This window comes from Lissotriton helveticus, chromosome 5_1, assembly GCF_964261635.1.
Source record: "Lissotriton helveticus chromosome 5_1, aLisHel1.1, whole genome shotgun sequence".
Taxonomy (NCBI): domain Eukaryota; kingdom Metazoa; phylum Chordata; class Amphibia; order Caudata; family Salamandridae; genus Lissotriton; species Lissotriton helveticus.
Genome location: NC_136065.1, coordinates 1,479,744,923 through 1,479,763,471, shown reverse-complemented (window position 1 = coordinate 1,479,763,471; position 18,549 = coordinate 1,479,744,923). Strand labels below are relative to the sequence as shown.

The following is an 18,549-nucleotide window of genomic DNA, read 5'->3' as shown; positions in this document are numbered from 1 at the left end:
ATATTTATTATATTTTTATATTTATTTGACCGTAGGTTGACGGTAATGATAAATGATTTTTGTCCTTGCACTACCGTTTCATCCACCGCTCACAATTCAGTCACGAGAATTACATTTTCACTATATTTTCACCAGTCATATAGACCGCATCACAGACGTGGCCAATGAGAATCACATTCCTTCATGCACCGCCATCTGGACACCCTCTGGGGCCATTATTATTATTATTATTTTTTGGCTTTGTGTGCTTCCACTATACAGTCACTCGTCACTATCATGATTTCCACCTGCACTTGCACATGCACTAGAATCAATTAGACACACAAATAATCATGAAATAATTTTTCGTAAAATGTCATGTGGACATTATATTCCATCATGTATTTTGTATCCTCCCCAGCCCTGAGGAGTCGTGCAAGCACTGTTACCGCTTGACGACGAAACACGTGTCGGCTGGCCATCTATGCAATAAAAGAGGAAGCGCATCACCCTCGTTTTCCTTTTCTGCGAATGTTGTTACGTGTACATACTTATGTCCATTGAGACATCTTTCTCTATACTGTCTAGTATTGGTGTGCATTAGGTTTTCGTTGTTGTCTATGTATGTTGTGTGCTCTGCACACACTTGGAGGGGTGTAGGGCATTTATCCCCTCACCTATTTGCACCCTGACCTATCAGTACCATTACACTACCGTGTGCAGTGCGCCTAGTATTTCCCTAACTCTAAAAAACCCCAGTTCTCGTTAGGCTTAGTGTACCATAGGTACCCAGGGCATAGGTGCACCTTAGGCCTACCTAGGGCTGCAGCATGTATTGTGCCACCCCTGTGTTGCCTTCCAAACTGACACCTCATGACATTTCGGACTACGAGCCATTGAACGGACGGGAGACTTTCAATCTTTTGTGGCCCGATATACCAGCACACCACTCTGGTTACCGGACGTGATTATCTTGACATCTGATGACTTACTGGATAGATGTCGCCGCATACATGACCTTACATATAAGAGTACTCTATTTTAACCATGTAGCAATTTGAACACGCATACTTGTGGAAAATTTGTTTCCGTTCCGGCTGCACTATACCGCACGCTTATATGAATTTGTTCTGACTAATAGAATTTGGGCTACCTAAGAATTTTCATGCTCAGGACGAACACGTTCTTCCACTTCCAGATTAGAATTTCTAGACTTTTTGGAGCCTTGAAAAAGTCGCAAGAGAAGCACGAAACACGTGTCGGCTGTAGCTGTACTATTGTTAGAACAACAGAACAACTATGATGAAGATTTCTTGCTTAACTTATTATACATTGAACACATTTTTATATTAAACAACTCTGCTGATCGTTGATATTCAGCTGTTAATTTGAATGTGCTGTGCTCTGTCTTTGGATTAATTTGCATTCTGGGTATTGTAGTCTTTGTTTGCTTACATTACACGAATTATACTAGCACACCAGCTAGAAATAATGTACAAGTGAAAATCCCACTAAAGTAAATGTGGCGTTTCTGATGCCAGGGATCGAGGTGGTCACCTTATCTTGTGATGGGAAACTCGTACCACTGCTATCCATTTGGTACAAGTCCTGGTATCTGTGTTAAAGATGTCATTGGGAAGCCTTGGTCAGCTCTCTTCCTGTTAAAATTATAAACTGTACAAAAACTGCATAGCTCCCAAAGGGATTTTGGGAGCTATTTTGGCTGGTCCCAGGTCACTCCTCTGTGAATTCCAACAAAAAGGTTCCCTTGGGTCATTCCTGAGTCAATGATGTTGCAAGTACATCATGGACCAAAATACAAGGAAACTGGGCCTACCCCATTCTAGGTGACAAAACACAGCCACTATCTGGGTTAAAGTGGGCCTCTCACATGACTAGTTCCTACACCTGCTGTATTACTGAGATCTAGGTCCCTGTCCTACGAGAATTATGCTTTAAGTGTGCCTCCAAAGGATTGGACCTTGTTGCTCCTGGGTGGATTCCGTAAAATACTTCCTTGGTGGCTTGACAGTGTTGTCAACGGGTCGAGTCTTTGTTGCAACTGAGAGAACTCCATATTTACTAATGGGCCTAACTGAGGCACATCAGTAGCAGGTTCTACATTGGATACTAACCCTCTTAAAGTTGCTAAGTACCTGAATGCGTGGTGGTGTTTATTCTCACAATCTCTGCTTCAATCCATCCGTATGTGCAATGGGTTTAGGCGTGCCAACACGTAGTTCAATGCTCACCCACCTCTCACAGCATGTCCAAACACCCTTTCAAGGGCTACTGAAACTATATCGCCCCACTTTTCAGGTTTACACCTTTGCCACTGGCCCCATGCAAAATGTTACCAGGATCTCCTCCCTTTTAAGTGCTGAGATGACATATCTTCACTTACACCGGCTTCCTGTTAGGAAGGACACGCATTTTGACCTAATAAGTGTCCCCTGGGTGGGGAGCTCCCGTGGCGAAGGTGCTGCAACAGCCTAAATGATACCCCCAATATTTGTGTATATATGGGCAGACCTACTGGAATTATGCAGCACGAGAAGGCTTTATTATGCAACAGTGTTGAGTAAATTAAACGACAAATTATGCAGCATAATGCAACACATGTCATTATAGTATTACATCATTGCTCACCTGTTTCTTTTTTCATTTACTGAAGGCGTTCTGGACTGCGAGCACGAAGGACTTGCTCTTCCTGTTGCTGCTGTGTTTTAAATCTCGTTTTAGCCTTCACTCCTCGCGGTACCCGCTTCGCCTGCACTCATCTGGGATAGCGCTTTGAAAACTTTTGCGCTTGAGCTCCTGAGGTGGTGGGGAAAGCAGGGCTGCGAGCGAGGGGAGGCGCAGGACTTCCAGTCCCAGGAGCGCCTTACCCTCGGCATTTACACCAGCTGACCCGCTCTCCCTGCTGGCTCCTCCCACACCTCAGCGCAGCTAAAGCCAGCTCGTTACTTGCCCTGGTGGATTGCTCACCTGTTTCTTTTTTTATTTACTGAAGGCGTTCTGGACTGCGAGCACGAAGGACTTGCTCTTCCTGTTGCTGCTGTGTTTTAAATCTTGTTTTAGCCTTCACTCCTCGCGGTACCCGCTTCGCGGGTCCCGCTTCGCCTGCACTCATCTGGGATAGCGCTTTGAAAACTTTTGCGCTTGAGCTCCTGAGGTGGTGGGGAAAGCAGGGCTGCGAGCGAGGGGAGGCGCAGGACTTCCAGTCCCAGGAGCGCCTTACCCTCGGCATTTACACCAGCTGACCTGCTCTCCCTGCTGGCTCCTCCCACACCTCAGCGCAGCTAAAGCCAGCTCGTTACTTGCCCTGGTGGATTGCTCACCTGTTTCTTTTTTCATTTACTGAAGGCGTTCTGGACTGCGAGCACGAAGGACTTGCTCTTCCTGTTGCTGCTGTGTTTTAAATCTTGTTTTAGCCTTCACTCCTCGCGGTACCCGCTTCGCGGGTCCCGCTTCGCCTGCACTCATCTGGGATAGCGCTTTGAAAACTTTGGCGCTTGAGCTCCTGAGGTGGTGGGGAAAGCAGGGCTGCGAGCGAGGGGAGGCGCAGGACTTCCAGTCCCAGGAGCGCCTTACCCTCGGCATTTACACCAGCTGACCCGCTCTCCCTGCTGGCTCCTCCCACACCTCAGCGCAGCTAAAGCCAGCTCGTTACTTGCCCTGGTGGATTGCTCACCTGTTTCTTTTTTCATTTACTGAAGGCGTTCTGGACTGCGAGCACGAAGGACTTGCTCTTCCTGTTGCTGCTGTGTTTTAAATCTTGTTTTAGCCTTCACTCCTCGCGGTACCCGCTTCGCGTGTCCCGCTTCGCCTGCACTCATCTGGGATAGCGCTTTGAAAACTTTGGCGCTTGAGCTCCTGAGGTGGTGGGGAAAGCAGGGCTGCGAGCGAGGGGAGGCGCAGGACTTCCAGTCCCAGGAGCGCCTTACCCTCGGCATTTACACCAGCTGACCCGCTCTCCCTGCTGGCTCCTCCCACACCTCAGCGCAGCTAAATATCTCTCACTTGGTACCGCAACGCGGGAGCGCGCGGGAGCGCGCCGGGAGAAGCCCGGGACAAGTGCGGGACCGTCTGAGGCCGTCAGAGGCTGCAGTAGGCTGGGCTGGGCCCTCTCTCTTTGGTTTTTGTGATTTTTTGTTATATTCCTGTTTGGCATTTATTCTCGCAAGCTAATATCGCATCTTGGGGAGTCTTAATCCTAGCTATACCTTCGCTACACTCTTCTTATGATGGCCAAAAAATTACGTTCTGGTCGCGTCCTAGTAGGGAAATCTGGGTCTAAAACGAAATCTAACCCTTTACGCAACAAAATTACGTCCTCCATGCAACTGAAAGGCCAGTGTCAGCTTTTTAATTTATGGGACAAAGGGAAAGATAAGTCATCTGAGTTGCAACACCCGAGTGAGGGTCCTGATTTTAATGTTCCGGAAGCTGCTAATATGGTTATTAATGTTTCTTCTGGTCTGAGTTTGGTACCTAGTCAATCTTTGCTGATACCTCTTAGTCCCGAAATATTAAGGGGTTCAGGCTTGATTTCAAATGGCTTGCAACCGGGCCCAATTTGTTCTTTTGAGCCTGCGGGTGGTAAGGATTTGAAATTTGATAGTATTATTTACCCCCAAGAGTCTGCTGTGGAAGTTCCCAATGCTATAGTAACTACTGGCTCTTTGTCAGTGTTTCCAGTAAATTTGCCGATCCCGGACAGTGACTTTACATTACCTGACATCGATCTTACAGCTCACAAGAATCGGTTGATATCCCTTCAGGGGAAAGCTAGGGCTATTTTAAATTCTAATGAAGTTATAACTATTTCAAGTACGGGTCCCCTAAGTAGCACACCCTCTAATAATTTGGATTTTTCTCCCGCTCAATTAAATTTTTCTTCCTGTTCTGGTCCTATTTTGAACAATGTAGCGGAGGGGTCTCCAAATGCTGATGGGAGGTTATTTTCTAAAACTTTATTTTCTTTGGAATCTATACTTTCTTCGATTCTGGGTCTACTTGAAAAATTTGTTGGAGGGTCTGAATGTATTTTTGACACGGTAAATCAAATCTTAAAAGTGCTTTTGCAAAGTAAGAATGGTCCGGTGTCTGATTGCCCTCCTACGTTTGTCAACTCGATGGAGATCCCCAAAAAGAGTCCTCCAAGTGTTCAAGTAGAATTGGATCCCGTTAGTCCTTCTCCCCTCAAGGACGGCCAACAAGCTATGAAGTCAGTAGCTCTATCAGCTGACCTTAAGATCCGCAAAACGGCTTCGGCTGGTATTAATTGTATAGCTTCTATTAGTGATAAAATAGAGGTAGTACCCACGTCCCCTACCGACTGTAAAATTGTTACTCCCTCTCTTTTTCCTATATTTTCCGTACAGTCAAAAAATGAGGAGATTGTTATGGCAAATACTGGAAGGGTTAATGAATCGATCCCCTTAAAATATAAAAAGATTAAAATAAAGAAGAGAAAAACCATTCGAAGATTCTCTAAAAAAAGACAGAGAAAACTTTTATTTGACAAAAGTGTAGAACCAATTTCAGAGTATTCTCCTCAGGTTGTGCAGTTGCCTACCCCTGTAGAAGTTATGATTGCCTCCCCTAAAGTGGAGTTTATTTCTACAGATTTAGGTCCTATAAGTTCCACTAATCCTTTTCTCCCCAGGGTTACTTCACCCGCTGTTAATCCTTTTCTTTCTTGTCTTAACCCATTAGCAATGCCCTATCAAGATGTTCTCAAGGTCACTTCTCCTGCCGCTAATCCTTCTCGCTCTTCTCTTAATCCATCAGCACGACCTCTCCTAGAGGCACCCCCAATTGTAGTCAGTCCACCCAAAGAAAAAATAACTGTAGATACTTTTTTTCTTGATTTTTTGCCCTTATTTGATACTGATTTAATTCTAAATAGATCTGCCCTACTTATTTGTTTCAAAGAGATTGAAGGTTTAAAATTAATTCAAACATCTGATTTGGATGTAGTATTCCTTCTTAATTCTCTGTTAGGGAGATCCTCAAGGGTGAAATTTCATTCAAAAGTAGTGGTAAATCTTATTCTACAGTGGGCTGCGGAATTGCAAATTAGAGGAATAGATGTTATTCCATATTTTGGGGAAAAACGAAATCCACAGGCGTTCCACAATTTGTCATCTTCTTCCCTTCAGGGTTTGAAGTTGTCGGATTGGTCTAGCTCTGGATCAGAGGATTTAAAAATATGTGTGTCCAGGAATGAAAGGCAAGTGTTGTATAAAAATCCTCCTTTGAAACAAATGTTGAAGGATGATCAATCTAAATGGAGTTGGCTTCCGGGAGTCTTAGCAAGTAAAGCTACTTCCGGCCTCAAACCGCATTTAAATTTTTAACAAAGAGCTGAAGATTATCTCGTGGAATACAGCAGGTTTTAAAGATTATAAGGAGAAACTAGACTTTTTGTATTCACATAAGGTGGATATAATTTGTCTACAAGAAACATGGGTGGAAGGTAGAATAGCGCTAGAAAAGGATTTTTTTGTTCTGGAAAAGAGTGCAACTTCTTCTAGAAGAGGTCATGCTAAGGGAGGGATAGCATGTTTGTTAACAAATAGAATAAAATGGAATTATTCTCATTATCTCGATCCGGGGAATTTGTTCCAAGCAATAACCTTAAAAGATGTTTTTGAGGATTGCCCGAATAGATCGCTGGTAATAATAAACATCTATATCCCCCCAAATCGCAGCTTTAATGACGGTCTAAAAACGTTATTTTCCTTCTTAAATGCAGCGATGGATGTTGCCTCGCCTCCTTATGTATTAATGTTTGGGGATTTGAACTGTAATATATCCAATTGTGGGCTAGCTCTATTCAGAAATAAACTCAGGGAAGAATCTCTGAATATCCCACCGGCCCAGTTCCCTGTCAAAGTTAAAACTAATAAAAGAGGTAAACTTGTCCTAGAAGGTCTACATAAAGTCGACTGTTTAATAGTAAATGGGAGGCTCCCTTCTGACACCCCGGCAGCTTTTACGCATAAATCAAATAAGGGAAATTCAATCATTGATTACGTCATGGCTGATTACGCTCTATTTGCCAAGTTGAAAAATATGAAAGTCATTGAGTCTAATCTTAGTGACCATAATGCGTTGTTGCTTATAGTCTCCGTCAGTCTTCCGAAAGTGGACTCTTGGAGCATGGAGAGGGATCTGGTGAACTTCGACTCTAACTCTGGAAAATGTTTCTGGAATTTACGTTGTTTTGAAAGTCTGCTATCCCTTTTGAATCAAACTGTTAAGAGTTTATCTCTTTGGGAAGGGAGAGAGCTGTCAGGATTTGCTAATTTTTTAGATTTGGTAACTTCTATAGCGAAGAAGAAACCTGGTGTGGAAAAATCGCTTGCAGTCCCTCCTCCTTTGCGGGCTTTAAATATAGAAATAAATAAAGTAATAAGGGGGCAATATTTATCATTTTCTCAAGTAGCCAAGCATAAATTGTCTATTTTAAAAAGAAGGAGAGTTAGGCTTAAGGCTCGTTTAAAACGTGATAAGGAAGACTCTCTTTGGATTCAACTGAGGGAAGCTTCCTATAACGGTCAAGCAAAAATTTTTTGGTCTTTAATTGGCAAGGGCTGTGGGACCAGAGCCCCGATTGCCATTGAGGAACAGATTTGGGTTCAATACATTGAGAAACTGTACAGCAACAATAATTTGCAAGTACACAGGGTGGAATCCAATGAAGTTTCATGCATATTTGATTGTCCCTCTGAAAAGGAAATTGAATTTGCTATTATGAACATGCGCTCCTCTGGTGCGATGGGGCCAGATAAAGTTCCCATCTCAGTATTGAAACAACAGTGTGAACTTTGGAGCAAGATTTTATTTCCAGTTTTTAAATTCTGTTTTTCTAGCGGAACAGTCCCCCCCTCCTGGAAAGGAAGTATCATTGTCCCCTTATATAAAAAAGGGGCAAGAGATCTTCCCCAAAATTATCGTCAAATCGCTTTGCTTGACGCCATAGGTAAGGTTTTCGCAAAATGTATTCTCACTTTAATGAATAAATGGGTAATTGATTTTAAAATCCTACCTATTGAACAAACAGGTTTCAGACAGAATCACGGAACTCTAGATAACCTGTCGGCACTACAAGTTCTCACAGAAAAATATGTTAAAGTCCGTGGTGGGCAGGTTTATGGGGCTTTTATTGATTTTTCCACCGCTTTTGATAAAGTGGACAGGATATTGCTGTGGAGAAAGTTATCTGATTTAGGTATGCCCTTATATCTCATTAAGTTAATTTGTGCACTATATTCAGATACCTGGTGCAGAGTTTTACTGGGAGGTGAACGCGATCTATCTAAAATAATTTTTACCTCTAATGGGTTAAAGCAAGGCTGCCTTTTGGCTCCCTTGCTGTTCTCCCTTTATACAGTCGATTTACCTGTTGCCCTTTCAGCATGCGCTGGTATTGCTCCGTCCTTGGGGGGGGTTCCAATTGCATGCCTTATGTATGCAGATGACATCCTGATTTTGGACCTTACCCCGAAGGGCTTAAATAATCGCCTGCAGGCACTGTCTGAATATGCCGAAAACCATTACCTTTTGATAAACACGGCAAAAAGTAAAGTGATGTGTTTCTCCGGCAGGAAGAAACCTAAATTTCTTAATTTTCCTTGGTGTGTGGGGGTGCAAAAATTGGAAACGGTGAAATCATATACCTTCCTTGGTAAAATTGTCACAACTAACTTAAGTGACAAATCCCATATAGACAATAACTCCCGAAAGGCCATTTCACGGAAAGAGTTTAGTAGCCTTGTATAAAGCCACAGGTAGAAGGCATTTCTCTATTCTTTTAGATGTATTTAGAGCAAAAGTCCCTGCCTCCCTGTTATACGGTTTAGAGTTAATAGAGCAAAATAAATGGAGTTTTTTATCTTCCACGGAAGGGAAAATCTTGTGTAGTTTACTATCTGTTAGTTCAGCAAATTCAACCGTTTCCATGAGACAGGAACTTGGCCTACGTAGCAGCTGGGCTCAGGGTTTGACTGGCTCCATTCGTTGGGTAGTAGGCATAGCAAAAAGCGAGTCTAACACTCTGAGATACCTTATAAAAAATGAATTGCTGGGAAATCTAAATGAACATTCCTTGATTATAAAAAACTTTAGATTTGCTGTGGCACAATTGAAATTGGATGAAGAAACTTTATTTTCGTTATCCTCTTATCAATTAAAATCTTTATTGAAGACTTCTTCATGGGAATTGGGGTTTTGTCATGATAGAGATTCCCGGCTGTTAAAAAAAGGTTGTACTCCTGTGATTGAGTCATGCATCTTGCGGAAAGCGCAACCTTATATGTACTGGAACATCCCTCATGGCGTTCGTCGCTTAGTGTACTTATTAAGACAAAACCTGCTTCCGCTGAAAGTTCTTTATGCCAGATGGTATGGTCACTCTCCTCTCTGTGATCTTTGTCAGATGCATGACCAGGACTTAAATCATGTCATTTTTGTTTGTCCAGTCCTGATGCCCTATAGGCGTAGATGGTTACGTCCAATTTGCCTACAACTTAATATTCTTTCCGCCCTGTCATTTCAGACTGCCTTGATTAACCCTCCTAATGAAATGTTTTGTTTTAAATTATATGGCTTCTTTAAATGTTTTTTGGATCTTTATTAATATGTTATTCTTTTTTTTATGTTTAGTGTTAAAAGGACATTTTATGCATTTTTCTTTGTATGTATATTTTGGTTTGTGTGGACCTCGAAAGAGTTCCTTTATCATAATAAATAAATACTGAATACTGTATTACATCATTATTATGTAATGTTTACACTTGTTGTCACTGTCTAAATATTGATTGAACCTTACTTGTTCTACTTTAACACTGAAACATAGCAATAAGCAACAGAACTGTGACCAGTTACAATTGTTCTTTGCAAGGGGCCTTCCACTGTGCGGCAACACGTTTTGCTGCGCTTTAAGTAACTTTTGAACCGTTTCTTTTTTGTTATAATCTTCAGTTTATGCATCAGATGGTGGATTATGAGGATTATTTGGTAAATATCCAATTATGTGAAAAATGCCGGGGCCACACAGTCACATAATTCCCGTGACTTAGATTTTGGGGTCTGAAGTCCTAGTATGTGCCAACCACCAGTTTTTAAGGCCACAGAATCGGTTGGACAGAGTTTAAGAAACACCCATAGATGAGTAAATCACACCAGAACAATAACGTTTATAAACTCAATTTAAAATATCAGTCCTAACAAAACAAGGGCTAGGGCATAGATGTTCATAGTGCAGCATGTGCAAGTCACCAGGGTCCAGAGATGTGAAGGGCCCAAGCACTTCAATTTGAATAGTCTTTCACTACCAAACTCTGGAGTCGTTTCTTTGCTTTAATTAGGCCCCATTGTACCCTTCTTAGGTCCGTGCAAAAAAGCGTTGGTCACAAAGCATTTGTCAAAACTGTCTGGGTGAAATAAAACTGCCTATGACATAAACTACAATTTGCCAGCCCTTCCAATAACAAAAGTAGAGGTGAGTGTGCCAACCAACCAGGCGAGTCGAGTCAAGGGTCTGGCTTGGCTCGAGGGCCCATACACGAAAGGGGTGCCCTGAAAATGTTTGCCATGTAAATCATACAATAAACATTGCGTAAAATATAATAAAGTCTATTCAAAACGTTAAAAAGTGCATTTTTCACATGTGGATGTTCCGACATTAATACATTACAGCACCGTACTGAGAAGAACTTTTTAAAAGTGATAGTTTCTAACCACGAATTTACAGATAGTTCTATGTCTAATAAATCAAACAAAAAGGTTTTTTACAACTGGTATTCGGACCTCACATATTTCACGGGCCTTTCCTATGTGATAGTGAAGAAAAAAGGAGGATCGGTCAAATAAAACATTTGCTTAAAATCACACAATTTAGTCAAGCAGGGAAGTCGCGGTTAATCCAGGTTTTCTGGTTTCACTTTGAACAAATAAACCACTTAATGGGTTTCTAAATATGTATGCTTTGTTTTTATCGTTTTGTGCATGCGAGAGAGGCCGGCAGAAGACTCAATTGTTATGGGCTTGAGGTTTCTAGGAGACGGCGAGCTGAGCTAGAGCTTCCAGTGGCTCGCCCACCTCTATGCAAAAGCACGTATGCTTAACTGTATACAAAGTGTTTAAAATCGATCCTGTGAATGAACAACGTTATTTTATGGGAAAACGGGTGAAAAACGTCCCAAGCACCGGGATGAATTGGCATCAAAAGGCCCGGCAGCCTAAAAAGTGGCCCACATTGCTGATTGAGCATTTTCGTAAGTCCCTGCTTCAGTGTTTTAAGTGTTATGAAAAGAAGGAGGGGGATAGGGCCGATGGCCAGCACAGACCGCGAAATCGGCCATCACTCTGGTAAAAAAAAAAGTCACACACAGCTTTACCTCAAACACCGGCCCATTGCCCAAGTGCCCGGCTTACCCACCCCTGCCTAGTACTACCTCCACTTGCAAATTACTTCTGATTTTACAGTAAAGCTTCGGTAAAGGAGACGTTATGCCGGAAAAACAAGAAATGCTTATATGAACATATCAAATTCTGACCACGAACAAAAAAAATAATTATAAACACGAGGTCACCCCAAGGTAAACCATTAATTGATGCCATTAGAAAAAAGCCACACTAAATAACCCTTTTTGCTAAACAAATGTTTTGGATAAAAAACCCTCAATGTCAAATTAAACACAAACCTAAATACAGACATCGCAAACAAATGCTGCGTCCTCAACAGATCCTCGTGTGATTATGAGCACCCACCAATTTTCTTCAAAAAAAGTATTTTGTTTTCACCATACAGAATTTCACCTTTTCCGTGGACAAATTGGGAAATTAATGATATGCTTCGTTAGTCGTTAAAACAGCCACAAACTTAGGGGTCGGTGTGTAGACAAAATAGTATGGAAAACTCACGCGAAGTACCTCTTTCAGAAAGCGTAATCCAAAATAACAACAAAATACTATATTCGACTGCTTGAACATGTTAAAAGAGGCAGGAAGTAATTGAGAACAAAGAAGGGATAGCTGCTTTTGTTGATGGCGTGCATACGATGTTCGACAACAAGTTACTAGACAGCATGACAAGGCATTATTTGTTACGGTTTCATTTCACACGCAGTGAATTACCTGTATCTTTCAGAGTACATGGTGAACCAGGACTAAAGGATCAACAAAGTGTTACTAAACTTGAGACCCACCGCCGTAACCCAACCTTTTCAGAACTATCATTAATTAGCGTCACGTGACTGGAAAGCTCACGTGACGCCTTTGTTAGGTTCGCACCTGTGAACTCTCTCTACCTCACCCACGGCTTTCTCTCCCCTCACCCTCCACCCAGCCACCAACAGAGCAGAGCAAAGGCACAGACTACACACAACACAGCTGTAACGTCATGTTTAAGGAAGTTGAGACAAACTCAGTTTTGACTGCTAGTGGGAGTGAGACCCATCTCGCGGGAGCTACTTCTCTTTAGTCCTGCATTTTCACCAATGCACCTCTTTTCTGGGGTGCGAATTCCAGTGAAAGAGTGGCAGCCTAAAAAGTCAGGATTGAATGAAGACAACTTATACCTTCATAGCCACCAAAAGCCCCCTTGTTTCGCTTTGAGGATACCACCAGCCAGTCCTGGCCTTTCAGCCATCAGCACTTTGCATTATGGGACATGTAGTTTCACTTAAAATTGTGTAGGTCTGAGCTCAAAAATCGCAGCATGAAAACGCTGCTCTGCATTTGCTGACAGTGAATTCGTCCTATGTGCCTTTGACCGGGCCGTCATATATAGCTTTGAACACTTGTGTTTCCAACTGTTTGCTAGAGCAGTGGGTGCTCACAATCGGCTGCCCTCCAGCCTCTTCTCTATTAAATTAATTGCTCAACAAGTTTATTTTCAAAAGATTCGAAAACACAGCTCCTTGATACGAACTACAGCTGCGGTTGTGTGCCCAGAAGAAAACGCCATGGCGACGACATTGACAAGGGTTACATTAACTGCAGCTTTATTTCACAGCTGTAGACCCCCGTTCTCCTTGTGCGATGGTACACATTGAAAAGTACGTCTGCCGTTCAAAAGACGTGCAGTCTCGTTCCTTTCGCATACCAAGCGCAGGTCCTGTCGATTCCTATTTTCATACCTTGCAGAACAGGCGATCTTTTAGAGAAGAACCTAGGCTCCCGAACACTCCCTTGGTCCACACAGACCTGAGATGGCACAGGCTGGGCTTCTGTTTACACCTATGTAAACCTCTTGTATCACCCACAGGGCAGTGCGCCTTTTAAACACGTGCAGATGCAGGTCTCCTGCAGATCCACATCTGGGTCAGTAGGCCAGTCGGAGGGTGCCCCCACTGCTCTGCCGAATTTACAACAGCCCGGGCAGTCTTGTGGCTTTGATTGCAAAGAGCGAATCTGGGGCAGCTCCGAGCCTCAGCCACTGGATAGCAAGGAGTTCAGTGAAGATGATTTCACCTTAGACTGAACCGCATCCTATGGTGTGGGTCGCTTGATGCTGGATTCACAAACGAGACTGCGTGAAGCTGCAACTTTGTAAATCGGAGTTACACAAAACCACATTTGGTTTATGTTAGACCTGACAGACTTTGATGTGGTCTTTCCTATACGTTTTGCCTTCTCCCATCCTTGGACGTCATTTAGGGGTCACCAGGGGTTGCCAGATGCGACCCATGAGTTGCCCCCTGATACCCCTGACCTTGGAAGTGGAAAAATCAGTGCCAGAATCACAGGGGCAGCTGCTCCTTATGGACATCGGTTAGGGCTCAACTGCCTTGTTTCCTGTCTATTAATTGTATTATGCTAATATTTCCTTATTCGCTGTTAGTGTAGTATAAAATAGAGTAGAAATAGCTGGATCATGACCTTCCCTGGCCGTTGAGGTAAGTAAAATACATGCTTTTAAATTTATGTTGTGTTTGCAGGTTTGAGTGTGTTTATGTAAGAAAGGGAGAGGAGTTGGCCTAATGGCTAGGGAGGTCGACCTCGAATCTGGGGAATTGGGTTCGAGTCTCGGCAATGACGCTGAACATCCTGTGATTCTGGGCAAATCACTTAATCTCCCTGTGCCTAACAAAAATGAATGTGTGTCCTCATGTAATGCAACTGGTGCTATGTAAAGCGCTCTACCTGATTTGGGTAAAGTTCGTGCTACATAAAACTCTGTAAAATAAAGTGTGTGTATGCATGAATACCTCCATGTGTAAGCAGAAGGAGTGTGTGGAAGGTAAATAAAATAGTCACAGACAGATGATTTTTAAAGGCAGTTTTATACGTGTATACAGTAACAGATGATACAGAAAAACCAAATGTCCAAATTGCAGAAGTTCAGCACAGTCTTTTATGCCCCCAAACCACAAAAGGCGTTTCTTTATATGTCACAAGAATAAGAGAGTTTCTTGGCAGATATGGACTAATACATCATGTGTCCATGCTACAGGCAGTTCAAGTTACACAATTATTAGCCACAGAGCCAATCAGAAGAAGCTAATATTGCGTGCTACATGCATGTTACAAGGTGGTGGTGTTCACATCCTTCCCACGTGTTTAGATTGAGACATTAGGGTTTCTTCCAAGCTTAAGCAAAGCACTAGTAATGGTAAATGCTGCCTGAAAGATTTGTAATACTTGTTCAATCAGGGACACATAAGCTTTGCCACTTATAAATATGGTGTGGCCAAATGCTTGTTGCTCATCTAGCATCATGTGCCATGAGGATGATGTCCGTGAGCAAGCCTTGCGATGCCAGCTTACTTACAGTAGAGTACATCAGCTCACAAAAGATCAAAATATAAGCTATGCAAGTTCTACAGGCCTTATCATCACTGAATATCACAGGACTCAGCAAGACTAAATGGATTCTATGCATAACATAAAAACATGATTCCACAAAGGGCATATGATGTCACTTCCACCATTTTGGTGAATTGACGTCCATGCTCCCCAACGTCCGTGCTCCCCTCCGGTATGCTGAAATTCATTTTTGTTGACTTTAGGACTTTGTGCACCTTACTGTTGCTAACAGGTGCTAAAGTGCTTGTGTTCACTCCTTAAATGATGATGGAACTGTCTTACACTCAATTGGCACGTTTAATTTACTTGTACGCTTCTAGTAAAGTGGTAGTACATGTATCCAGGGCCTGTAAATTAAATGCTACTTGTGGGCCTGCAGCGCTTATTGTGCCACTCAGTTAAGTAATCCTATAAAACATTAAAAAATATCATTCAGATGGGTAGTTCCGAAAGGATAGCTTAGGTATGTTGGATTGAAACCCAGTGGAGCGAGTTAAAATGGGCTCAAGTTCTCAAGAGAAATGTAAAAAAACTTAAGGACCATATTTTATAGGCAGAGGTTTATGCTAGCTGGGAGACCTTCCCACATAAGAAGTTACTTCAGGAAGCTGCCTAAATTTTGACTAATTGGAAAGAGAAGGAGTATCTGTCTCAGAAACAATCAATCCAAATGACAGTATCTTCCTTGGGTAAGACAGATTTATGTCCATTTCTCTATTAGCTGCCAGATCCTTTACTTCGTTTAGAAAGTAAACAAATTAGATTAGACCTAAATCCTTTTAAGGCTATTTCCCTATTTGACTGGAAAAATATAGGAAATAAGGGATATTGTATATGCACTTTACAAAGAAAATGTACTATCATTCATATATTAATTGATTGTCATCTTCTGTTTTCCAGGCATTAGAAATTTCCAAGACCATTGTTTTAAAAATATGGTGCATTGTATTGCCTCCTTGTGACTTATATTTTAGAGAGTATCTGCTTTTTACATGTGATTATAGGCTTGGGGCACATTTTACAATCTTTGAGAAAAATGGATTGTCATGATTCAATGTTTTAAGTGATTCCTAATTTATTTATTTTCATGTAAATTGATATTTTTAACCAGTATGCATTTGTTCTGAAGAAATTAAGGGTTTAGGATGCTTTTCGCATTTCATGAGAAATACGGATAGTTATGAAACAAATATTATAAGCAGTAATATGGTTATTTTACGGCAGCTAATTAAAGAATGTGGTGTTAATTTGTATTGGTAGTTGAACTAATGTCCTGCCTGTGTGCAGTTTTATACTATCAATGTACCTTTCAAAATGAACCTTCCGCAAGGCCAAAATCCCCTTTGTTAGTACATACAAGTTACCCCTAAGATAGGCCCTAAACATCTCATAGGGCAGAATGCATTTTATTTAAATTGTAGGACATGTATTTTTGAATTTTACATGTCCGGGTAGTGAAAAAATCCCAAATCCGTTTTTCATTACTGTGTGGCTTGTCACTCCCACAGTATAACATTGGATTACCTTATTACATGAACAGGTAGAAATGTCATCTTTTATCTTAAAATAATTGTAGTTTAAAATCCTCTTTAATGGTTAAGTAGAATTTTAAGTCACAATTCTGCAAATGCCACTTTTAGAAAATTGGTATTTTTTTGTCCTAACCATTTGGTGCCTGGAGCCTGTGATCAGAGTCACATGACTGTAAATAGCTGGCAGCTTGCCTTTGTGTATTCCTCCCAGACAGTGAGACAAAAGAGGACTAGGTGTTTGCAGGATGGACGGGCAGAGCTGTTCACTGCCGCACTTACATTTCAAAGGGCTGCCTCCAGAACACTCACAAAGAAACTTGACACCACTCCATTGCCACCCTACACTACTTGAAGCCTGGGAAGGGGAAGGAAATTTTCAGAACGAGATGTGGGGTAGTCTAGAAGATTCTCCCATTTCAAAGGCTGGCACCAGGTATAAATATTGGACCCTCAGACCAACTCTTCAGTATACTGCTGAACCTGCGGAAGACCCACAGAAGGACTGCCTTGTACTTCAAAGGGCTTCTCTGCTGCTTTAGACCTGCTTTGTGCCTCAGAGGACTGCCCTGCTGGTACCATAGGACTGCCCTGGTGTTTGAAGCTTGCTTTGTATTCTCAAAGGGCTGTCTTGCTACTGGAGGCCTGCTTTGCTGCTTGATCCTAAGACTATCAAACTGACTCCAAGGCCTAGTGGCTGGTCTCCTATTTGAGCTACAGAGAAATAACAAGCTCCAGAAACCTTAAGCCCTGCTCTTGATCTCTGCCTTGGAAGTGATGCTTAACCCCTTGGCCGCGGCGGTAATTCCGCTGCGGCACTGGGGGGGAGGGGGACCGCGTGGCGCCGACATGCTGGTGATGGAACCACTCCGTCATCAGCCACGGGTGGGCTGTGCTAATGACGGAGTGGTTCCGTCGCGGCCCCGCCCGCCTAATAGAACGCGCCGAGCAGGCGCGAAATCAACACCGCGCAGGCACGGTCGCCGGGCCGTGACGGAACCACTCCATCATTAGCACAGCCCACCCGTGGCTGGTGACGGAGTGGTTCCGTCACCAGCATAGAAGGGGTTAAGGTGCTTCTCCACACAAAACCTGAAAGTTGAGACTGAAAAACAAAATGTTCACCAAAAAGTAGCCTGAGAACCAACAGGAGATTGGTCCCTAGCTACTCACCGATCCCCCCCGAGGTGCATCGCCGGTTGGCCTGACTTCTCCATAGCTCCTGCTATTTTCTTCTCCTTAGCACCATACACTGTTCAGCAAATCCTCTCGGAAAGGGTATCTGGCCTCGTGGAGCCATTGTCATCTACAACTAGCAGCTTCGTCCTATTGGAGATTTTTTACTTCCATAAAAGAGACTGTCTGAACATAGAAATCTTCACCACAACTTGGTCCAGTGGCTCCCCAATGACGATGCTTCCTACTCCTTGGACAAAGCCAGCTGCCTTGCCCGCTGAACTTTTACCTTCTCAGAAATTTTTCCTCAAAATTTCTTTTAAGTCTGAAGATAAGCCAAAACTGGGACAAATCCACCTCATGTATCCAAACTGCGCTCCATCTCGGACGGCTATAACTTTGACTGTGCTCAGGCCTTGCGTGACTTGATTCCTGTGGTTGGCGCTTTGATCTTTTAGGGTCTATTTTTCACTTAAAACTTTGGAAATTCCCAACACCGGTTCTATTAATTGGATTTATTTTTGTTTTTATTAATTACATTTTCCTCCATTTTTCGAAATTAGTCTGGTTTTTTGTGTGATGCGTTTTCACTTTACTACTGTTTGTGTGTTGCATAAATAATAAACGAATTGCTTCCAAGCTAAGCCTACCTGTTTTTGTGCCAAGTTACCAGAGGGTTAAGCACAGAGTAATTTAGTGACTTTTGTGGTTCACCCAACAAGGATTGTGGTGGTGCTTGAGAAGAATCTTCACCCCCAAATAAAAAACCAAATTTCTTACAGTTTAATGAACACTTCTTCTATAAACCACACAGCTGAGACAATCAATATAATTGCACGGTACCCCTGATCAGTTGGGAGCCCATCTGTCACTGAATTGGAAAATATTAGGAGAAATGATATATCACGGAGTTTTGTGTAAGTAGAAGGTGGCAGACATGCATGGTAAAAGGAAGGCTTTATGTTAGCTGGTAGCACCGTGCATAGCTTTTAAGGGCATGTACATCACAGACCGAATGACACAAGTCGAAATCCCAATTTAA

General features: G+C 42.5%; 1 protein-coding gene across 2 annotated transcripts in view; it reads right to left on the bottom strand.

Moving 5' to 3' along the window:
- The window catches only part of MOV10 (Mov10 RNA helicase), a 365,220-nt gene that overhangs the window by 335,349 nt on the left and 11,322 nt on the right, over positions 1–18,549 (bottom strand). Inside the window, exon 1 of one of the 2 annotated variants that reach the window (XM_078644472.1) lies at positions 12,130–12,241. The exons of the other annotated variant lie outside the window; for it this stretch is intronic. Coding sequence (XP_078500598.1) covers positions 12,130–12,149 — 20 coding nt within the window. The 5' untranslated portion in view covers positions 12,150–12,241. Of the gene's footprint in view, positions 1–12,129; positions 12,242–18,549 lie in introns of those variants that run through there. 2 annotated transcript variants of the gene reach the window in all.